The sequence below is a fragment of the Rhincodon typus genome, chromosome 34 (genome assembly GCF_021869965.1).
Source record: "Rhincodon typus isolate 14 chromosome 34, sRhiTyp1.1, whole genome shotgun sequence".
NCBI lineage: Eukaryota > Metazoa > Chordata > Chondrichthyes > Orectolobiformes > Rhincodontidae > Rhincodon > Rhincodon typus.
The window spans coordinates 24,104,076-24,128,763 of NC_063365.1; the positions used below are offsets into that span (position 1 = coordinate 24,104,076).

The 24,688-nt window shown below is 42.7% G+C and overlaps 1 protein-coding gene across 6 annotated transcripts in view; it reads left to right on the forward strand.

Moving 5' to 3' along the window:
- The window catches only part of LOC109915949 (collagen alpha-1(XIII) chain-like), a 217,392-nt gene that overhangs the window by 178,806 nt on the left and 13,898 nt on the right, over positions 1 to 24,688 (forward strand). For 5 of the 6 annotated variants that reach the window (XM_048616393.1, XM_048616392.1, XM_048616395.1 and 2 more), the window contains 12 exons: positions 1,460 to 1,486; positions 1,718 to 1,795; positions 4,255 to 4,299; positions 4,980 to 5,024; positions 5,153 to 5,287; positions 6,741 to 6,839; positions 9,792 to 9,818; positions 11,551 to 11,601; positions 12,141 to 12,167; positions 13,290 to 13,352; positions 19,716 to 19,751; positions 24,412 to 24,465. In XM_048616393.1, coding sequence (XP_048472350.1) covers positions 1,460 to 1,486; positions 1,718 to 1,795; positions 4,255 to 4,299; positions 4,980 to 5,024; positions 5,153 to 5,287; positions 6,741 to 6,839; positions 9,792 to 9,818; positions 11,551 to 11,601; positions 12,141 to 12,167; positions 13,290 to 13,352; positions 19,716 to 19,751; positions 24,412 to 24,465 — 687 coding nt within the window. The remainder of the gene's footprint in view (positions 1 to 1,459; positions 1,487 to 1,717; positions 1,796 to 4,254; positions 4,300 to 4,979; positions 5,025 to 5,152; positions 5,288 to 6,740; positions 6,840 to 9,791; positions 9,819 to 11,550; positions 11,602 to 12,140; positions 12,168 to 13,289; positions 13,353 to 19,715; positions 19,752 to 24,411; positions 24,466 to 24,688) is intronic. The other variant, XM_048616394.1, reaches the window with a different exon arrangement.

Consider the following 24,688-nt stretch of genomic DNA (forward strand, 5'->3'; position numbering starts at 1 on the left):
TCTCCCTGGGACAGTGCGGTTCTCCCTGGGACAGTGCGGTTCTCCCTGGGACAGTGCAGCTCTCTCTGGGACAGTGCTGCTCTCCCTGCGACAGTGTACTCTGTGACAGTGCGGCTCTCCCCGCGGCAGTGCAGCTCTCCCTGCGGCAGTGCGGCTCTCCCCGCGGCACTGCACTCTGTGACAGTGCGGCTCTCTCCGCGGCAGTGCCGCTCTCTCTGGGACAGTGCGGCTCTCTCTGGGACAGTGCAGCTCTCTCTGGAACAGTGCGGCTCTCCCCGCTACCGTGCACTCTGGGACAGTGCGTCTCTCTCTGGGACAGTGCGTCTCTCTCTGGGACAGTGCGGCTCTCCCCGCGACAGAGCGGCTCTCCCCGCGACAGTGTGGATCTCCCCGCGGCAGTGCGGCTCTCTCTGTGATAGTGCGGCTTTCTCTGGGACAGTGCGGCTCTCTCTGGGACAGTGCCGCACTGTCTGGGACAGTGAGGCTCTCTCTGGAACAGTGCGGCTCTCCCCACTACCGTGCACTCTGGGACAATGCAGCTCTCTGGGACAATGCAGCTCTCTGGGACAGTGTGGCGCTCTCTGGGACAGTGCGGCTCTCTCTGGGACAGTGCAGCTCTCCCCGCGACAGTGCGCTCTGTGACAGTGCGGCTCTCCCTGCGACAGCGGCTCTCCCCGCGACAGTGTGGATCTCCCTGCGACAGTGCGGCTTTCTCTGTGACAGTGCAGTACTCCCTCAGTGAGGCACTGGAGGATTGATTGAGGGTTTGTGCTCCAGTGTCTGGAAGGTGCACACTGCTGCTTCTTTCTCACAGAGAGGTGAGAGTGATGGCACTGAGTCCCAGTTAGGAATATCAGGATAGGCTCAGGATGGTGATGAGAGGGCAGCGGCGAGAGCATTTAATCCTGTCCATTTGAGTAAACCAGTGCGTTATTCAAATGTTCTCACTCCAGTCAGCAGCCTGAAGATGCAGGAAGTAGGAGCAGGGCTGCCCGATGGGGAGAGTCGAGCTACCTTTGGCTGTCTCCTGTTGCAGGAGGTCTCCTGGGAGACAAGGGAGTTTTAGGAGAGTCTTGATGATTTTTTTTACAGTTTTGAAGTCAGTTTGCTTATGATGAGGAGGTGTTTGGATGGGGCTGGGGTTAGAGGGAGTAACACAACTTCCCGGAAGAATATCAGGGATACCGTCGCATCCATCCCAGCCTCGCAAATGAACTTATTCAACATGCCTGAAGGGCTTTCCCATCATTCCCACACGGAGTGAGCCACTTCCATTTGACAGATTCAGACTCCCGTTTCCAAACAGTCAGGGCACAACATTAATCAATCTGTTATATATTTGTGAACACAATATCGGGGAAATTGTTGAGGGCGATTGTTATTCTGCTAAATCTAAACTGTGTGGAACAGGATTGATAACCAAAATCTCCGTAAACGATTGTTGTGGAATTTTTTACAGGGCGAAGCTGGAGTCTTAGGACCGCGGGTGAGTTGAATTTTGGTTCATGATGCTATTTTCAGTAATGCTCATTTCTTTATTAATTAATTCTCCAGCGATAAAACGGGTCACTGTTTTGTTGTATTGCACGTCATTGTTCTGTTATAAATGATGTCCTTTAGTTTACACACACAATGAATGTAATGAGCTTCAGTTTTATGAGGGCAGGCGTGTTACTCACAGTGATATACTTTTCAATCTCTTGTGTCTCTTTTGCAGGGTCCGCCAGGTCCCAAAGGTGAGCCAGGAAAGACCGAGATCATTGACTACAATGGTAACATCAACGATGCACTCCAGGTACATCTTAGTCAAAGAGCTACATCACTACCCCCTTCCCCTGAGGCTTTTTTATCAACGGGTTTAGAATTCAGAGTTAAGGAAATAGTGGAAACATTGTAAGTGTAGGATGTGCTGTGCATTCAAGGAGAAATGATTGAATCTCACTGCACAGGAGAAGGCCATTCAGCCTTCCATGCCTGCGCCAGCTCTTTGAAAGAGCTACTTCCACTCCCCTGGCTCTTTGCTCTTAGTGCAGGAAATTCTTCCTTTTTTCAAGATTTTATCCAAATACCTTTGCAAAATTGTTATTGAATCTGCTCCCACCACCCTCTGAGGCCGCACTTTCTACACTGTAACACTTTCAGACCCCAATTTGCGGACCACAGTTGGATACACAGACGTGGGGAAAATCCTACCCCTGCAATCTCAAGTTTTGAGAATGGCTGCATGCACGTACTATTTTCAGTTTGGTGCGGCCAATACCCACGTTTCATGGCCTCTCATACCCCATTGACCATCTACCTCATGCCTCTTGATACGTTATGCCCATCTACCCACCCCTCATGCCTCCCCATAACCCATATGCCCCCAATCATTCCTCTGTCCCTTTAAAACCCTAAGGCCAATTCAAAATTCCACCCACAACCATTTGCCCTTACTTCTCAGTGCTATGTCACCCATTATCCAACATGTGCATTCATCAGGTGACATCCTGACAGAAAATAAAGTTATCACTTTATTAATGAAGTTGCTGTTGGAAATTTAACACTGATACCAAAAATCCAATACATTGAAGTTGATTCAACTGATCACTTATAAAATTAAACATTTCATTCAATGCCTCTTTAAGCAACATATCACTCAAATCCTTAATCCTTTCTATCAGCAACCCTTTCCATTCGATAAGCAATTGGAGCTGTCCATCAATAGGCTTCCACTGTAAACATTACAGTTTGGAAATCAGTCATGCAGCACAAATCCTTTCATGCCTTAATATGAACAGCCATTCTCAAATACCTGGCAGTAATTTTGTTTAACTCCACACGCTTTTTGGATGGTTCTTTCACAGTCCCAATAAGTTTATGCACTTTTTGCACACTGGAATGCCTTTTCACGGTTTCAAAGGGTTCCTTATCTCCACCAAAACCTCCAAAGGGGTAGCCTACTTTCCCAAAAGGGGAGATATGTAAAATATTCCTCCAGCCTTCTCCTCACACCATCTCAATCCCCCTCACCCACACACTCCCTGTGCCCCATCCATGCAGCTTAATGCTTTCTACCCATCTCATACACTCTGTGTTCCAGAGTGTCCAAAGTCCCATGACATAGACAGCTGCTTTGGTACCAGTGTGTGCATGAAATACTGACCCTCCCCCCCCCCAACAGCTCCCACCACGTCACCCCCCCCACCCCCAACAAACATCCATAAGTGGGAGAAATGGAGGCTGGACTTGGAATTCTTGAGGTCATCTTCTGCCATCTTTGCTGCAAGAGAAACACCCTCTGACAAAAACAGAGGTTTCTGTGTATAAAGATGTTATTTCAATTTCATAAAAATAGGATAACTTCAGAATAATATGAAACAAAGAACTGCAAATGCTTTAAACCTGAAAAGAAAACAGAAATTGTTGAAGAAACTCAGCAGGTTTGGCAGCATCTGTCGACAGAAAAGAAAGTTAACATTTCGGATCCAGTGACCATTCATCAGAATTGGAATTTCAGAAGCTGCTTTATTCTTGTAAGCTGCACAAGGAGGGGCAGCCCTGATTATCCCCCTGCCCTATTCCCGAATTGCACTCTGTTCCCTGCCCTACTCCCAACTTACACTCTGACCGCTGCCCTATTCCCAAATTGCACTCTGGTAAATAAATGCAATGCATTGGAAGAGTAGGCACCAATGTCTTGCCTCCCATTCTGCTCCCAATATGCAATGCACCAAAACTGCCTCTCTGACGTACCTGGTCTGTGTAGTCACAGTGTTAATTTCCCACAGTAGAACAGTGGAGCTGGCTGCTTTTGAGAATCTTCAGCCAGCACTGACCCTCAAAATGGACTCTGTTTCCCAACGGCAAGCTCGGATTTCACTCAGTAAGGTCCAGTTGGTCGGCTGACAGACTCTGGCCTGTTCTCCTGCCTGCCAATCACTGCCTTCTCAATCTCTTTCTCTGTCGGCTCCCTCTTGTTTGTTGTAATTATTGCAGCTCGGAGCCTGGCTACAGCTGAGGAACAGGATTCTGATATTGCATATTCACATTGGTGGCACCAGATCACAATAACATGGCATTTGTGTTTGACAGTTTAAAGGAACTCCTGATGCGCACAAGTTAGAGTTCTGGCCAATCACCCTGTGATCTCAGAACCCCACCTCCAGCCTACAGCCCTATTGACATTGTCGTGCGAGTGTTTGTTTCTCCAAAGGCAAAGCTGGTTGGTCTTTGTTGTGCAGCTTCACATTGTGTTGTTTGATTTGTATCTAGGGTCCTCCAGGTGTTCCAGGAATGCCAGGGCTGCCAGGCCAGAAGGTAAGGTTTTCACCAACTCGGGTGACTCCAGGGGAAGGAAATGACAGCGAATTGTCTGCCTGTTTCACAGCCTGTCTAAGGACAACAACTATCTGTGTTTATGTAGCACTTTTTAGGGTAGCAACTTATTTCCAGGTACTTCATAGGAGACTAATGATCATTATTATTGTCAGACATAATTTGGCACCAGCCCTCCTAAAGAAATGCTTGGGCAATCAAAGGGAGAGATTTGACAAAGCAGCTTCAAGGAGGAAGATGAAAGCAGAGGATTAGCAAGTAAAGGTTAGAGCTACAGCCTGGGCTGCTCATGGAATGATGACAATCGAGAATGCTCAAGAGGCAAAAATTGGAGGAACACAGTTATCTGAAGGTTGCAAGGCTGGAGGAAATTAGAAAGATGGGGAGGGTCAAGTCCATTTTGTTTTGCTGTCCCCGGATAGATTTCCCCCTCAAAATCTTGTACATTCCTCCTCACCTTTGCAAATACAATGAAGGTCTTGATTACAGCAAATAAAAACAGTTACTCCTGTGCTGCATTAGGTTTGTTGCGTGTTTAACACAAGTGTGGACATTTTAAAAAATTGCTTAATTGTTGTGCAATGGAAATTTAAGTCAATTTACCCAACTAGTGTCTCCCAGATGGAGTGTACATACTGATGTGGGATTGTGTGTATTTTTAGGGCGAAATTGGATTGCCAGGAGTACCCGGACTTGATGGAGAAAAGGTAATTAATTCTCCCCTCTCTTAAAGAATTGATTTGATTGTATTGTGTGTCAAAATTCCTATTGTTTCATGAAAGCATCTTGTTTTGGCCATAAAAACATTCCTGGTTGCTGTGTTTCCTTCCTCCAGGGTTCTCGGGGTAAAAATGGTGATGTGGGGCCTGCCGGTCCAGAAGGACCACCAGGACCCAAAGGAGAGACAGGAATTATGGGATTCCCAGGACCCAAAGGAGACAAAGGAGAAACTGGGATGACAGGAGCCCCTGTACGTTCAAATCTGTTCTTTCTAACACAGACACTGAATTAACCAACCCATTTTCTTAATATCTGTTGTTATAGTCGCTCGGTAAGGATTCCCAGATTTATTACAGTTTCAGGCAGGATACCCCAAATTGTCAAGTTCCCAGGTGAGGTCTCCCCTTTTATTATTCACCCACTCCTTCAATTGGTCACAATAAAATGAAGTGGCCTAGTGGTATTATCGTTGGACTATTAATCTAGAAACTCAGCTAATGTTCTGGGGACCTGGGTTCGAATTGTGCCACGGCAGATGGTGGAATTTGAATTCAATAATAATCTGGAATTAAAAATCCACTACTGGCCAAGAAACCATTGTTGATTGTCAGAAAAAAAAGCCCATCTTGTTCACTAATGTCTTTCAGGCAGGGAAATCTGCCATCCTCACCTGGTCTGGCTCACACAGCAATGTGGTTCACTCTCAACTGCCCTGTGAAGTGGCCTAGTGAGCCATTCAGTTCAAAGGCAACTAGGGACAGCCAATAAATGCCAGCGATGCCCACAATCCACAAATGAATTTTAAAAAATTAATAAAAAGATGCCTTCCCTTGTGAACACCTTTCTCTCAGTACAAGATATTTTAAAAGGAGTCAGTTTGGCTCAGCTATCTTGAGTTAACAAGCGAGTGAATTTATTGCAGTTCAGTTTACATTTCTCCCATTGAAGCTTCCTCGACACCTTCAGGTATGACATTCTAAGGTTCCTCTCCAAACAGCCACTATTTATATACCCTTGGTCATCATTTGTCTGTGTCTTGTGTCTTTTTAGAAAAAAGACATGTTGCAATTAAAAGTTCCCTATGTTTATTGGTGATCCAGGGGTTATGACATGTGTACCTTGTTGCACATTTTATCCACTTGTCCATTCTGTTTAATTCTTTTCTGGTTGTATCTATTATTTAAACTGTTCTCCTAACAATGATGGATTCACTTATGCAAACCTTTGCATGCAAAGTGTCGATTAATTTCCTTACTGGCCTGATGGCTATGTAGAAAATCTTATTCGTATTAGATTCCATCAAACTGATCATGTGATGCTAGTTAACATCATGTGAGAGAGTCTGACGTGGTTTTGAAGTTTTCTTCATGTTGGAGCTCATATACCACAGAGGGTCAGGTTCTAGTTGAGTCAGGTATCTTGAATTTTGCGAACAGCACTATCTATTTGCTGTGCTACAGTATCATAGATTTATACACGGCCTGGTTTCTGTGCTTACTGGCGTTACTCTAGATTACTTACACAGCTAACTGACTAAAGACACTTCGTTAACTCCATGACGCAGAGATAGAACACAAGGCAGTGACTTTTGATCATTTATGTCCCATTTACAAACAATTCAAATTCCAAGCTCTTAAAAAAGCTTTTAAATTATCCATAAACATTGATGAAGTCCTTCCCTTTTGTGTTTAATGAATCTTTAGGGTCTGGATGGACCCACTGGTGAGAAAGGAGAAAGAGGTGAACCAGGATTGCAAGGTCCTCCTGGACTACCAGGCCCAGTTGGTCTTCCTGGCTCAATGGTAAGTATCAGTGGCAGCTATCCCACCATGTTCCTCTTGTGTGACACAAGGAGGCTGGAACTGGTCTTGTGTTTTTAAAAAATAAACAGTGGAAGTATACTAAATTAGTGCAAAAGGGAAAGACTGAATAGGCTAAGGCTTTTTCCCTGGAACATTAGGGGCTGTGGGGTGACCGCATAGAGGTTTATAAAATTATGAGGGGCATGGACAATGCGAATAGCCAAGGTCATTTTGCTAGGATGGGGTAATCAAAAACTAGAGGGCATAGGTTTAAGGTGAGAGGGGAAAGATTTGAAAAGGACCTGAGGGGTAACTTTTCGTGCAGAGGGTGGTGCATGTATGGAATAAACTGCCAGAGGATGTGGTGGAGGCAGGTACAATTACATTTAAAAGGCATCTGGATGGGTATATGAATAGGAAGGGTTTAGAGGGATATGGACCAAATGCTGGAAAATGGGACTAGGTTAGATTGGGATGTCTGGTTGGCACAGAAGAGTTGGACCAAAGGGTCTGTTTCCATTCTGTATGACTCTATAACTCATTGTTGACTTCATGCCGTCTTTATTTTATGGAAGTCAGTAGAACGAGTCTTTGGGCAGGGGTAGAAGAGACTCCATATTAACTATTCCCACTTTCTGCAACCTCCTGGGTTCAGTTTTACACCCAGTCACCGGTCAGGATATGAAACCAGAAAGGACAGCCAGTCCTGAGATAAACACCAACTACTCCTTAGACAGAATTCAGGCATATACTCCTTAGATAGAACTTTTATTGCTGCTTAAACATAAACTCCAACCACATGGACTACTTATTCCCCACATATTTAGTTTTAATCAATCCATGTGGATGTTTCTAAGATCCATCACTCGGATTGGTGGGACTTGAAGCTGTATCTACTGACCCTGAGGTAGGGACAGTACCACTCAAGATATTTGGGGTTTAACTTTTAGATGTTATCTTTAGATGAGATGTACAAGATAAAGTTTGTAAGTTACATTCAAAGCAAAAAAGCATGTAGGGTCTGAAACAGCTGAGGAAGGGAGGGATGTTAATTGATCGACCAAAGCAGCCATTGCCTCTCATTGTCCAAATGGTTATACTTTGGGCTGAATCAAAGGTTTTGTTTTTAATGGTTACCTCATTAAGGGCACCCAATGTGAATAAAAAGTGTCACTCTGGAATCCCAGCACTCCTTAGAAATGACCACTTCCAAAACCTCGGGAACACTCATCGCAGTTACAACAATGATGCTGCCCCACATGGTTTGGAATAGGGTACAGTTCCCACTGTTGTAGCTGTCAGCAGCCCCAGCTGTATGAAAAGAAGAAGTTTAACAGTTTAATAAATGTAAATAGTTTAATAAATATAAGAGCCAACATTCTTCGGGACTACATCATCTCAAAATTCTCAGTACTGTGGCCCAGACTGCAGTCCCAGGGTATTTCAGAACTGGGACATAGTTGCCACATCTTAGAAAAGCAGTGGGAGTGTGGCCATGTGCTTCAGAACACTCTCACGGCAATTTAACGAAACAAAGGGAGGAAACTAGCATAGTTCAAACACAGCAGTATTGATGGAGTTGGAATAATCTCAGCAGTTTATGCAGAAAGCAGAGCTATTGTGGCTTCCTTGCAGATAAAGTAGAAGGACAATTATAACAGATACATGGGAACATCACCTCCTGTAAGTTCCTCTCCAAGCCACTCACCATCATGACTTGGAAATATATTGCTGTTCCTTCAGTGTCACTGGGTCAAAACCCTGGAATTCCCTCCCCAAGGGCATTATGGGGGTACCTACACTGAATGAGAGAGACAAGTTTTTAATGAGTAATGGGTTTTTTTTCTAATCATTTGTGGGATGTGGGCGTCGCTGGCTGGCTAGTATTTCTTGCCCATCCCTAGTTGCCGTTGAGAAGGTGGTGGTGAGCTGCCTTCTTGAACCGCTGCAGTCCTCCTGCTATGGGTTGACCCACAATGCCATTAAGGAGGGAATTCCAGGATTTTGACCCAGTGACAGTGAACGAACAGCAATATATTTCCAAGTCAGGATGGTGAGTACTTGGAGGGGAACTTGGAGGTGGTGGTGTTCCCATATGTCTGATGCCCTAGTCCTTCTAGATGGAAGTGGTCATGGATTTGGAAGGTGCTGTCTGAGGATCTTTGGTGAATTTCTGCAGTGCATCTTGTAGATAGTACACACTGCTGTTACTGAGCGTCGGTGGTGGAGGGAGTGGATGCTTGTGGATGTAGTGCCAATCAAGCGGCTGCTTTGTCCTGGATGGTGTTAAGCTTCTTGAGTGTTGTTGGGGCTGCACTCATCCAGGCAAGTGGGGAGTATTCCATCACAGTCCTGACTTGTGCCTTGTAGGTAGTGGACAGGCTTTGAGGAGTCAGGAGGTGAGTTACTCGCCACAGTATTCCTAACTTCTCGCCTGCTGTTGTAGCCATTGTGTTTATGTGGTGAGTCCAGTTGAGTTTCTGGTCAATGGTAACCCCCAGGATGTTGATAGTGGGGGATTCAGTGATGGATGGGTTGAAGAGTTATGGAGCATGAGCAGGGAAGTGGAGTTGAGGCCGAGATGAGATCAGCCATGAACATATCAAATGGCGGAGCAGGCTTGAGGGGTTGAATGACCTTCTCTTGCTTCTAATTCTGGTATTCTTATGAATGATGGACTATCACAGTTCAGGAAGGCAGCTCACAATCACCTTCTCTGGGGCAGTTAGGGATCAGCAACAAACGCTGGCCCAGCCAGTGACATCCTGGAAAAGGAAACAAATGAAAGTTAGATTATTTCTATATTGTATCTACACATTTTTCTCTGATTTTTTTTTTCAGTGGGATAAAGGGTTTCCCTCCTGCTGGTATCTATCAATGCAATGGGCGAATCCTCTGAGACAATTATTTCTGGAAAGACTGACTGGAATTTATTTTGATTTTTGATTTCAGGCAGAAAAAGGAGAGAAGGGTGATGCGGTAAGACTTGTATCATTTACTTTGTCTGCACAAGTCAAACAACGAACACTCCAAAGTTTGTATGTCACTGATTGTGCTGTTAGAATGCGAGTGCTCAATGTGGTTGCACAGCCTTCCCCATTTAAAATAACAGGTTGGACCTAAGGCACGATAATGAACAGAAGGAAGCTGTGCAATGGTAAGTGTTAGGTGTTCAGAAGCTGTGGCTATTTGACTGAAATGTTGCTGATTCAAAATGCTTTATCCTTTCTGCTATCAGAGCTGCCATAAATCGCCTTACTATCAGCCCAAAGCAACAGCCAAAGTATGCTCTTAGGAACGTTGAATGACTGCTTTAAAAGCACACATTGTAACGGGTAAAATGAGGGAAACTGAGTGACTGTGGGCTTGACCAGTGTGGATATTCACGTATAAATACCTTTTGAGCAACCCGTTCAATTAGATGCCATCCCACAGTCTTGCAAATTTTTCTTCTTCAAATATTTATCTAGTTCCCCTTTGAAAGCTCTGATTGAATCTGTAGGCAATGCATTGCAGACCACAATAAGCCATGAAAGCTAACTCAGATTAAATATTGTCACAAATGAAGTATCAGATGTAATATTCATAAACATTGAACAATCTACCTGTAAACGAGAGCTCTATGCATCACCAAATAATGATATCTATTTTAGTCGCTTTTTTTTATATTGCAAAGCAAGTGCTGCTTGAGAGCGGTGTTGACAACTTCCACCACTTTGTTGTGGACTCATGGAGTGATAATTGGCTGGGTTGGATTTGCCCTGCTTTTTGTGTGCAGGACTTACCTGTGTAAATTTCCACATTGTCGAGTAGATGCCAGAGTTATAGCTATACTGGAACAGCTTGGTTAGGAGTGCAGCAAATTTTGGAACACAGTTCTTCAGTACTATTGCTGGAATGTTGTTCGGGTTCATAACCTTTACAGTATCTAGTATCTTCAGTTGTTGTTTGATACTACTTGGAGTGAATCGATTTGGCCAAAGACTGCCCTTTCTGATATTGAGGACCTCTGGAGATGGCTGAGATGGACTAACTACTAAACAGTTTTGGCTGAAGGTTGTTGCAAATGCTTCAGCCTTGTCTTTTGCACTGATATGCTGGGCTCTCCCATCATTAAGGATGGGGATATTTGTGGAGCCTTTTCCTCCTCCTATGAGTTGTTTAATTGTCCACAAACATTCATAATTATTTGTTGCAGTACATGGTAATCAGCTGGAGGTTTCCTTGCCCATGCTTGATCTGGTGCCATGAGATTTCATGGATCCAAAGCCAACTTTGAACGGTCCTAGGCGAACTCCGTCTGAGGGTGAACCGTTGTGCCACCATCTCTGCTGGGTTTGTCCTGCCGGTGGGACAACACACATCCAGGGATTGTAGCAGTGTTGTCTGAAATATTGTCTGTAATGTATAATTCCATGAGTCTGACTGTTGGCCTGTTGTGTGACCAGTCTGTGAGACAGTTCTCCCAGTTTTGGCACTAGCCCCCAGATGTTATAAAGGAGGACTAACCAGGATTGTTTCCATTACCTCCTCGAAATGTTTTAAAGTAATTTTTGCGCAACTCTCTGAGGGGTTTTCCTCCAATTGAGGGAGCCTTCACTACCATTCCTTAAATCGTGATAACTGTACAGTGAGATACAGCATTGTTTCCATGAATTGTTTGGAAAGGCTTTTTAGTTTATTTACTGACGGTTGGTTTTTGCTTTTGCAGGTTAGTGGTCCTCCAGGACCACCTGGGCCAGAGGGACCTCCAGGTCCAATGGTAAGGATTCATTCTCCTCTTACCACCAGGAAACCAGAATAACATGAAAGACTCCAAGTGAGAGGATATTAAATACTAACCTTATAGACAGGAGGGGAGATTTGCAAGCAGCTACTAATAAGCTCACAAAAGATTTAATTTTAGTTTTGGTGGCAGTTGATTCTTCATGTAGCTTCATGTTTCTGGCTAAAGATCTAAACTTAGATTTAAATTGCAGCTGCTGTGAGGTTTCAATCCAATCAAAAGAAATAACTTGCAAACTTAGCTCATTTTAACACCCCAAACGCACACACGCACACACACACACGCATACGCACACACATACGCACGCACACACACAAACACGTGCACATGCGCGCACGCGCACACGCACACATGCGCGCACACACACGCACACGACCAAAATAAACTTTACGAAATACTGCAAATAGTTCTTTTTTAAAACCCAAAAGGACCCCAATTAGTATATGCAACTAAGCAGATATATTTTCTGTATGAAACGTTATTTTTTCCCTTAAATTTGGTTTCTATTTTCTCAGGGACCACATGGTCTTCCAGGAACAAAGGTAATTTTAGTTATACTCAATTGCACATTATGCAGATTGCAGAGATTAGTTTGATGTTTTTCTTCACTGTAATCTTCCCCTCCTTCTGCATCGGTTAAAATTTGTAGCCTCCTTGAAATGGAAACCAGTTGTGACATTTGTTTTATTGACATGCAGTCCAGCTTTCTGAAGAGGGAAATGAGAACTGTTTCCCTCACATTAGAAATGAGCTGCTGTGTACATCACCTTGGGCTGATTTGTTTTTTTCCAAATGGAGAGCTTTCATCTTCTCCATGGATTCTCCCAGTTTCTATGAATCTCTGAGCAGCTGTGTGTCAATCATGATCAATGTGAGAGACTCTTAAACCTTGTTCAAATGTTTTTGGTAGCCCCTTTCACCATGTCTGCTCTTATAATAAATGCTGTTCTCAATCTGCTTTCCAATTTGTTTTGCATCAAGGTTGTTTAAGATCTTGGCCAGTGTCAAACGCTGAATATAATGGCCCTGAAGTATTTTTGACAGGTTAAGTTTGTAATATCATCAGCACTGGGAATTGCTTTGGTCTTCTATAAAGTAACATCAGAACCTAATCAATTTCAATAGAAATATCAGAGTGATGACGAAACCTGTCTATATCAGATTATCTGACTGGTAGCAGTTTCTCCCACTCACCCCATCCTGGTTTGAGTTAACTCTCAACTTGCAGTAAATCTCCTTCTGCAGAACTGAGTCATTTTTCATCTCCCAGGTTTCCATTCTGATTCTGTGCATTGTTCTAGCACCTGCAACACATGCCCAAGCCAACCAAGGGACTAGAGGGACTAATACACAGCTCCCACGTTCTTGCCTTTATCTTCAAGTCTTCCCCTTCAGTTGAGACAATTCTCAAAGATATTTGTGCTCAGATTAGAGCACTCCCTTAAACCTGAAATTAATATCTTTATAATAGTCAGGCTGGTGTTAAAAGGGCATCAGTCAGAAAATTGCTGCTACAATAGCATCTAATGATCACCTTGAGACGGTTGACTGGATCTAAGGGGTTGTATGAAATCATCTGATAAAATTATTAAAGATTGGTAATGTATATATGATAAATACGACACTGTTGAAAGTAATCTGTGCTCATTTTGTCATTGGTGCAGGGTGACCCTGGGTCAGATGGTGTGAAAGGTGATAAAGGTGACCGAGGTCACCTGGGACTGCCTGTAAGTTATATCTTTGACTGCAACTGTCTGCAACAATTCTGATATCTGCTTGGCATTTCGGGAATGCCACGTCAGGGCATGAGAGTGTGTGTAACCTATACTTCAAATCCGATTAACCCTCGAAAAGCTAATAGTGTAGAAAGCATCTAACGATAATGTGTGTGTGAATGCACGTCAACCTCAGGTTTGTAAAGTGAGATAACGATAAAACATGTGCAGCAAAATGATCCGATCCAGAGGTAAACATTCACCTACCCAGTTTACCAAACCATATCTGAGCTGTACACCCTCCTGAATAGACCTTTCCATTCCGTGGAAACATGACCCCAGGCCCACCAAACCATGAATTGTTTTGGTGGCACAAGCTGTGGGCGACTCAGCAACACACAATAAAACACGTAGGTAAAATAAAGTTTTCTTCAATAAATAAATAAATAAAACATGCACATAGCTGCACTCTGCCTTGGAAGAATGCAAGACATGTGGGCTTTGGAGAAAGGACATGTGGGGTGGAGGGGAGAGAAGAGCCTCAAAGATGAGAGAGAACTTGTGTAACATGGGGAAGATACAGGAGAAAACATATGTAGCCATAACCAGACCCCAACCCCGGGGGGAGGGAGGAATGTCTAGGCTTTTTTTGACAGACACACTGCATTGAAAGTACAAAGGCAAGCTGAAATTATGATAAATGAGTTTTCTCAACATGAACTTGGCACTTGTGTCGGAAGGAAGAAATCATGAGGGTCCAGCACAAAGTGCAACAAGATTTGTGTGCTGTCCATGTGCTCAGTCAGAGAGGTCTGGGTGTTTGGATTAACAAGAACTGCTGTGAAACTGCAATTCTTTTGTCAAATACATTCCAGCTATTCATGCATTCCCCAAATTATTTCACAATATTTACCTTTCTAACAAATAAATACACTGTAAATCACAACAACAAAGAAAGAACATAGAACAGAATTCTGGGACTATTCATGGAGTAATGGTTACTTTAAGTCCTATTGTCCAATTTTATTTTACTGCAGTGGACTATCATAATTTAAAATAGCAGGCCTTTGCTTCATGACTTATGGCTATCTGTAATACTGTTATTTCAATTACATATAAAATAGGTACAGGAAGAGGCTATTCAGCTTCTGCTCTGCTCTCTTACCTCATCTGCAATCTCCTGCTTTATTACAAAACTGAATTCCCAATCACTCAAAAATGTTATCACCCCAGTCTTGGAATATGCTTAATGACTGAGTATTCACAGCTCTTTGGGATTGAGAATTCCAAATATGGATAACATCTGAATGAAGAAGGTCTAAATGATTGAGACCCTACCCTGAGACTACGAAAACAAATGAAAGAACTGCGGATGCTATAAATCAGAAACAAAAACAGAAATTGCTTGAAAATCTCAGCAGGTCTGGCAGCGTCCGTGGAGAGAAATCAGAGTTAACGTTATGGGTCTGTTCTGAGGACGGGTCACTGGACCTGAAACGTTAACTCTGATTTCTTTTCACAGGTGCTGCCAGACCTGCTGAGATTTTCCTGAGACTATGACCCTAGTTTCTGATTCACCAGCCGGGGAAATTGTCAATTACCTTGTCACCTTACTTTATTGAAACCACTTCATTCTTTGAAATTTCATGCAATATAAACCCATTCTGCTCTACCTGCTTGTAATATCAGTCTCTATAACCGCAAAAGTCCTCTCCTCATTACCAGACTATTACTACAATGAAGGAACAGGCCAATCACAGCACAAGCACAAATTAAATCTTGCCTATTTAAAACCACCATTAAAACAGCAGAGATGTTCACCAGAATGGACTAAGTGTTCAATGATGGGATGGTACAATATGACCTCAAGATCCAAGTGTATTATGGTAGCCATTCTTTCCTACGTTCAATATTTTACTGTCCACTAATGGGATTATGTAATGGGCAGAAAATATTGCTGTGTCATCAATATTTGACATATTTCATACCACTGATTGATGGTGAATTTCAGCAGGTCTGGCAGCATCTGTAGAGCGAGAAACAGTTGAAGTGTGGGTCAGAACATCATTCATTGTTCAGAGGCATAATTCATTATTGGTCCAATTTACATGTATCACAATTCACTTTCAATAACATGCCACATTGGTCACACTCCCCCTCTGCTAGTCGTGAAGAGTTGACATTCACTTTTCCCAACTAGAATCTTGCACTAATTTCTGAGACTTCCTGCTGTCATGTAGAAATGTAGAACAGGTAACGGTATAAAGGTTCTATTACCACTCATAGAATGAAGAATTAAATGTTTTTGTAGCCAATGAGCTTGAAATATTCAACCGTATGTTTTGTTTTTCTACAAACATTCTTGTGCACTGACAGATATGTCAAGTCCTAATCTCTTTCAACGTTATGTCATCACCTTTCATTGAGTTATGCCACACATGTCCCTTTTCACTGCTACACTCATCTCTTCCCCACTGTTCTTTCCACTTTTAACACTTCATACACCGTCCAGGGTGCTTCTGGCTTTGATGGACAGCCTGGGCCACTGGTGAGTTCCATACATCCATTCTGTTCGATCGTTCATGCCTGCTACACTGCTCTCGGACTGCCTAATGAATTAAATGTTGCTGGATTACATGCCTGTACAGTGGACTGATTCCATGATAAATGAAGCATGAGAAATATGCCAATGCATGTGATTGCTTAGTTAACCTTTTGGTCAATCATTTGTGTTAGGAGCTGCTTAAGTAACGTGACTGTTCAATGGGTACGAATCTTTAGAGCCACAGTGTTGTAATTCTGGTAAATTAACTAATGTAGGAGGTCAAAATTTGGTCCTTTTGCTTTTTTTTCTTTTAAACACAGTGCTATACTGAACATTACCCAATTCTGGTTCCATTTTGAGATTTTCAAATATCCTACATTTTCATATACCAAAGCAATCTGTGGTTTATAGTCAATCTATTCTGTCTTAGTAGGTCTGAAGCATTTAATGTTGATGTGTAATTTGGTCCCATAACCTTAGAGCTATACTGACCAAGGTGGACCCTTAAAACAACAATGATCCTTGACTCCAGACTGAATGAATAATTTGGTGCAACAATAATGGAGGTGAAATTCCAATTGAATGCAAATGAAATTCGGCAACTGATTTCCTATCAGTGGTTCTATGTTGCCGCCTGAGAAGATTGTTCGCTCCATTCAGAATATTTAGGTTGCATGAGATTTCTCGTTATACTTTACAATCCCCGTCTGAAGACATGAAGACATCAACAGCTGCTTGAGCAGTCTCTGCTTTCCCAATTATACAGCTCATAATCTCACTCTGTTGGTCCACTTGGCAATTACCAAGGTAGATTCCTTGGGACCATAAGATGTGGGAACAGAAATAGGCCATTCAGCCCATCAAGTCTGCTCTGCTATTCAATGAAATCATGGGTCACCTGATAATCCTCAACTCCACTTTCCTACCTTTTCCCCATAAACCTTGACTCCCTTCCAAATTAAAAATCTGTCTGTCTCAGCCTCGAATATACATTATCCCGGCTGCTTCGGTCCTCTTTGTTAAAGAGTTCCACAAATTCACTACCGTCTGAGAGGAGAAATTCCTCCTCACCCCTGTTTTAAAAGGATGATCCCTTAACCTGAGATTATGTCCCCTGGTCTGAAACTCCCACAAACAACCTTTCCGCATCATGTGCCCAGGGATCTTGTATGTGTCAATATGGTCACTTTTCATTATTCTAAATTCCAGTTAGGACAGGCTTTACCTACTGAACGTCACCACGTAAAACAGTCCCTGCATACCTGGGATCAGCCAAGTAAACCATCTCTGAACAGCCTCCAATGCCAGTGTATCTTTCCTTAGCTAAAAGGCCCAAAACTGTTCACAGTATTCCAGCTGTGGTATGACTAGTGCCTTGTACAGTTCTATCACCTTACCTCCATATTCCATTCCATTTGTTTCCCCATTATCTGCTGAACTTGGATGCTAGCTTTTTGAGACTTATCCCTGAGAGGTCCCAAATTCCACTGTTCTATAATTTCCTGCAGTCTTTCTCCACTTACATAATATTCAGCTCCTCTAATCTTACAGCATGCAGAGCCAAATTATCAGCGACACTGCAGGAGGTAAACCAACTAAAGCTGTGGAAGTTAGCAGAACAACACAGTTGCACTTGTCCATACAGGACTAGCTGACCCATTAGGTACAAGGTAGTTGAGATTAGAGCAGGCAAACATCTTGTTCCCAGCTGTTGGTGTATCCCTCAAAGGTAGGGCAAGCTGGTTGATTATTAGCAGTGTCTGGAATATTGAGGTAATAAGTCAATCCATTTACTGTTATAACAACGTGTAGAGCTGGATGAACACAGCAGGCCAAGCAGCATCAGAGGAACAGGAAAGCTGACGTTTTGGGTCTAGACCCAAGAAGGGTCTAGACCCGAAACGTCAGCTTTCCTGCTCCTCTGATGCTTCTTGGCCTGCTGTGTTCATCCAGCTCTGCAACTTGTTATCCCATTTACTGTTAGCTTGGATTTAAACATCTGTCACTGAAACTATCTGAGAACTGCCAGAATTCCAAAGATTTCCCCCATCCCTCCAGTCTCTATCTAAAATGGTAATTATCCAGGTCAATGGATAACTGTGGCTTTAAGCCTTCATGCTAGCCTCACCCCATAGACTGGTAATTTCATTAGTTGATGTTACAAAGCTAGGGTAGAATTCCTGTCTGAATGCCAGTCCTGGAGTGAATGAACATGTCTGTCTGCCTGCTCATATCCAACTTCCAGTAACATCTGTCAGCAGCTGCTGGACAAATTCTGAGTGTCCTCTTCATACCGGGGAAAGTAGCTACCTTCAGCGAGGTAGAAGCACTTATACCAAGCTGCCAGCACGGTGCCAGGGACCATTGAGCCAGACATTCACATTCAATAGCACTTAGTTTAGGTCCTGAAACTAAACAATTAATAATGAGTGAACCTGGTTGTAAATGCTTTGCAGTGCATTAAAACAGAGTCATTGTGCTTTAGAAACTTCTTGGATTTTAGATCTGATCATGATATGAAAGGGAAATGTTGTTCACCTGGAAATGCAGATTGTCTGCAGAATAGCGATTCTGTACCTTATGGAGGACAATTAGATTTTAACTGTAAATTTCACTGTTACAATTGATAATGATCATGACATAACACATTATTTAATAAAGGAAAAAATAGACGATAACAACACACAGGAATGCATCAGGCTATAAATTCTAGATTAAGTTGACTTTAGCAGTGTATATCTCCTTGAATATTTAGCCAATTCAACAGTAGGGTATTTGTCTCGCAACCACTTCCCTCCCACCCTGCAATATTGCACTGAAACATTAGGTTGCATTGCAACTTACATATTTCCCAACTACAGTCTCATTACCTGGCCCTCCCCCATGCAGTTATACAGCAAGTCTTTAACCATTAGTGTAATTGCTAAGAAAGCAGAGAGATGAATCTGAGTCAGTTCATTAACTTTCCTCAGCCTGTATTGTCAGTATTTCAGAGCCTCTGTTAATTGTACTCAGACGTCTTTGACAAAGCTCTCCTGCACCATCCCTCTCTGACAGGTTAAATTCACCTGACATACCTTGTAGAAATAAATTAAATTTCACACAGGTACTTCGTATATAAATAATGGCTCTAAAAATTTAAATTGCCCCACCGTCCCTGCAGCCATTTAAATTCCATTTAAACTGCTGTCACCTCTTTACTAACATCAGTAACTTTCCTTTGTTTCATTCAGTGAAGCACTGAATTTTCTAAGAAACCTAAATCAGAATGTAAGATTTATTCGTGTCTCATGAAATGGAAAGATGTCAATCCATCCAAAGAAATCACCTGATGCAGCATTCCCAAATCTAACTGTAACACCACTGGGAAATTGGAAGGAAGATTACTTCCGAGCCATTGACTCATGCCTCCATGTATAAGATGTTCTAATGATTGGCTTGAGGAGGGATATCACTGAAAGTTTTTCACTCCATTGGAGGAAACCCAGGGTTATGTCACCAACACAAATGCCCCAGTCCTACTAAGAAAGTGCTACTTAATTTTCTTTAGGCTGAGCAACTGGTCCACGTTCTGTTCTCTGAATGAGCAAAGTGCTCTTCTGTTCTAACACTGGGCCTTTTTTGCATACGGTGTTATTGTATACATTATGGTATATGGTATTGTTGTATGCATTACTGTATATGGTTTGGTTGTATACACTATTATATATGGTGCAGTTGTATACACTTATTGTATACACGATTGTATATAGTATTGTTGTATACATTATTGTTGCTAGATGCTGGGAGTAGATAGTCTGATGTTCTTAAATATATTCATTTCCATGTAGGGTGTACCAGGGCCAGCAGGACCAAAAGGAGAAAGGGTAAGAGTCAGACAAAATGTGGGATCATTGGCTAAAATTATTTCATTTCCAGATGACATAAATACTGCTTAGAAACAGACAGCAGTAAATAATCTAATGAAGATTAGAATATTTACCTACAGGCAATATCTTTTTCCAAGGGACTTTATACACACTTTTGTTTGGGGGGGGTTAGTATCGAACAGTGATGAGGCAGATCCTTGGACTTTAAAGTTTGGTGAGAGAAACTGTAGCAGATGGGAAATAAACAAATGAAGTTCAAAATATAAACATATTTTACATGTGGCACAGTGACTATTTATCTGATTAATAACACTACACGATAGTCCTTTTCTTACTGTAATCCTGTCCAAATACATCTGCACAATCACTTAAATTAGTCTAGTGAAACAATCAGAACTGCAATAGAATAGTGCCTATACCTGGCTTCTGTTTTGACAAAGATAGTTAGGTGATGGAATAAACAGAGGTGCTTGTGGACACAGTCATTGCTGGAAGCACTGTCAGACTCGAGCTAATGCCTTCTTTGTTCTTTGTGCCATTTGCAGCCGTTTCTGACTCAGTCCTGAACAGTTGGTTGAGTTCAGTGATGTTGCTGATGTCACTACACCCCAATGTCCATGAAAAGCACAAAGAGAGAGCGAGACAGAATGTGTTGCACAAAGCACACAATGAGTCAATCTCTCCTTTTTTCTCTCTCTGTCTCTCCCCCTCTCCAAATCGCATTCTCACTCTTGTTCCAGCCTCTCCCTCTCTCCCTTTCTCTCTCTCTCCTCCCTTTCTCTCTCTCCCTCTCTCTTTTCTTCCTCTCTCCTTGCTCCCTCCCATTCCCTCTGTGTTCTCACTCCTCACTCCACAGATAGTGAGGGATGCATGTGCCCTTTTCCTGTAAATGGTGAGATAGAGTTTTTCCTTTGTACCCAATTAGCAACTTGGGTGTAAGTTGCAGATGAAATTGAATTGGTTTTCCAGAGCAAAGTCATTGTTGAAATTCTTGCTCAAGGTCATTTTTGTATCTACAAATGGTAACTCTTCTGTGAAGCTTTGAAAGGGAACAACCATTTATATTGTGAAAGATAAGGTTGTCCATTGGTTGGCATGGGAATGTGGCAGAAACTGTTACTTTTTTTATTTACCTATTTTTCTAATTAACCTGTTCGGAGATGTTATTACACACCTCTGGAGCAGGTGGGACCTGAATCTGGGCCTCCCAGTCCAGGGTTAGAGACACTACCACTGTGCCACAAGAGAGCCCTTCAGCAGGAACTGTTAATCTTAATTAATTGGTTAACTTCAGACCAGGCAATGATTGATTGGTGTCCAGTCCTCTATCTGTGAGCCACCTGATTGTAAACTTCTGAAAATGACTTTGAAAGAAGTATACTGAAGGATTGAGTAAAATATCCTTTTTTTTAAGTTTAAAAATACTTCGGCAGTTATCTATTTGAGGCTTCCCACATGGGAAAAGAATTAGCCCAGTTTAAAGACCCTACTCCAACCATAACAGAAACTCACCAAGTTGATAAATTCAGGAACAATAACCACCATCACTGGCTGGCTTCCAGTGTGCTGTTGTTGAACCAGCAAAAGCATCACAGAAACTTGATTTGTTCTCCATTTGCACGAAAAACCACCTCAATATAATATGCTGCTTTAGCCAATATCAGGCTAACTGCTTTATAAAACTCAGGCCAAACCTACAGAAACTCAACATCAGTGTACTGTTTTGTGGGATCTGGTAATCACTGACTGAGCCAGCATTTGTTGCCCATCCTTCATTGCCCTTGAACTGAGTGGCTTACTCAGCTATTTCAGAGAGAACTAAAAAGTCATTGCTTGGGTCTGGAGTCACATGTAGGCCAGACCAGGAAAGGGCAGCAGTTTTCCTTCCCTAAGGGACATTAGTGAATCAGATGGGTTTTAAAACAATTGGTGATAGTTTCATTGACACCATTACTGAGACTAGCTTTAAGTTGCAGATTTATTCAGTGAATTTATTAATTCCACCAGCTTCCCTGGAGGGATGTGAGTGGATGTTCATAGAAACATAGAAAAGAGGAGCAGGAGTAGGCCATTCAGCCCTTCAAGCCCACACTACCATTCAGTATGATCATGGCTGACCATGCAATTTCAGTATCTCATTCCTGTTTTCCCTCCAGACCTCTTGATCACCTTAGCTGCAAGGACTACGTCCAGCTCCCTCTAGAATGTATCTAACAAACTGGCCCCACTGAGTTAGTCCGGTGATGTTCTTTGTCTTTAGTCCAGTGATAACCCTTCTTTGTGACTTGAAAATGGTTCTGAGATAAAACAATACTTGTGTGTGTGCATGGGGAAACCAACAAAAAACCCAACAGCTGGGTGAAGAAGAGGCGAGGAAGGTGCTGAGTCTGTGTGGCTGGCAGTGGGCGTATTTTGAAACCTCTACCTTGAGATACCATGGCCATGCTTGTGAAGTTCTTAAAGGTTTCTCTGCATGGAGTGACTGTATGGGCAGTGATTGGCTTGAGCTGTTAAGCAACAGCGAGAATGGATGATATAGTGCAAGGATATTCAGTGGGAAAGGTAGGCAGGCTTGATGATGGACAAGATTCAGGGTTTGGGCTAGAGCAAGACAAAATATTGTACTCTCTAGTTGAATTGCAGTTGGAGGAGAGAGCCATCTGGATGCCTGCAAGAAGAGAGTCATTTGTCCGTGGGCAGAGCAGAGAGGAGAATAAGTGGATATGAGTGATTAGAATCAACTGCACCAAATGCCAAGGACAGGATGAGGAATAGTAACACAGGCTTGTCTCAATTCTATGGACAGAATGGAATCTTAACTGGAGAAAATGGAGCTCCGAAGGGTGAGGGAGGTGCTCATAATGAGTGAGGTGACACTTCCCAAAAACTTGCAGAGATTTGCAGGTTATAGAGATGGTGGGGGAACATTTGGGGAAAATACCCATCAACAGTCAAGGCTTATGAAATGATGAGCTGATTCCCAACCTTTGGCGGGGAAATCGGGTGATAATGCCTGAAAGCAACTGATCACACAATGCAGAGTTGTGACAGGAGGATGAGTAAAAGAATCAGGTGAAGGGATGAGGAGGGGAGTGGAATTTGGAAAGAAGGAAGCTCCATGTGTAATTTCAGGATAAAGCGCACAGGGAAGTTACCTGGCTCACTGTAATCCTGTTTCGACAGTCATGACATCATCGCTGAGCCTGACACATCAATCAAACCAAGGGAGGTCTAATTACAAACATTTGCAGAAATGTAACTCCGATGAACATTTTGTTCAACACACTGCATTCTTTTCCCAGAGTGACTATGACAATGATGCTTTTAAAAATAAAAAATCAGGAAAACACAATTCTGGTTTCAAAAGTTCTGAATTTCTCCTGAAAGTCACTAAGTTTGGAGACAACTGATTTTCAGCTTTGCTGAATGTATCCTGTGTATTTTCTTCCAGAGAAGTGTTTGTTTGTAATTACTGTTCTGGACTCCACTCCATGCTTCCTCTTTCTTTCTGAAGTTACAGGGTCTGGCTGAGATATTGCTGCACAGATCTGGAGACTTTATGACCCTGGGTTAACTGACTGTCATTGACAGAAACTTAGATCGGGGGTTGTCAGTGTAAAGTTCCTCACCGGGCAGGAAAGCCACAGGATTTGGTGAAATGCCGTTTGAGCCTGCCCGGCATTCTGTAGAGAGTGGAAGCAAGTGGGAGAGGAAGAGCAGAACTGCACCTGATTCTGAGGGACTCCCAATGGGGGAGTTTTCCTTTCACCTTTCTTCATTCATGGAGATATTGCTGGCTAGGACAGTATTGATTACTCATCCCTAATTACCCAGAGGGCAGTTAAGGGTCAACCACTGTTGGTCAGGAGTCACATATAGGCCACGGTGAGTAAGGATGGCAGATTTGAAGGATTCTACGATTCTATTCTTCCCTGGCAGATGTTAATGAAGCCGGTGGATTTTTTTTTTAACATTCAGCAGAAGTTATATGGTGACCATGAAGCTAGCTTTTTATCCCAGATTTTTACTACCACGGTGGGATTTGAACCTGTACCCCCAAAACGTTAGCGTGTGAGTTCTGGATTGCTGTTCCAGTGACTTTAACATTATGATACTACCTCCTGGCAGTGTGTCCTACATAGACATATTAATACACAGAAACACACACAGTCAAATATGTGGCATTCAATTCCTTGCATTCTAGCAAGAGACCATAACAATTTGTTACGAAAGCTCTGTCAGGCTCTTGCCAATTAAACCACTGAGGTCACATAACTAAAGCAAAGAGAAAGGATAAAGGCCTTGTAGTCCAGTATATCTCCATTCCACTTCAGTCAAGTCACTTAGCAACTGAACCATTAAGCAGCCAAAATGTTTATTTGTTCAAGCAAAGCATGCACCTCATGGTTCAGACTGTCCACCATCTGAACACGCTCACCGTGTGGGATAAACCACAGAGTATTGTGCAGAGCTGAGAAGCTCAATTCATCCAGTACTCTTCCAAATGAGGAGGCAGAGTCTTTGACATTCTTATAACCAGTGTGACTTTACTGGCAGAGCTCAGCACGAATAACGTAGTGAGTAAATCAACATTAACCTTGAATGTATGTACGGTCTGATTGTACTGTTGATAAAACTGTGTTGGTATTTGTTTTAGGGCGATAAAGGGGATCCTGGATATGCAGGACCAATCGGACCACGGGGATTGCCTGTAAGCAAGACGGTTTATATTTTATGTTTTGAGTCAAGCGCTGATTTGAATCTAATATTGCCAGTGAAACAGGTCTGAACTCAGGACCACTGAGTGTAAACCAAGGTCCTGGCACAAACATCCTGTGTTCTTGCTCAGATAACAAGGTGTAGAGCTGGATGAACACAGCAGGCCAGGCAGCATCAGAGGAGCAGGAAAGCTGATATTTTGGGTCTGGACCCTT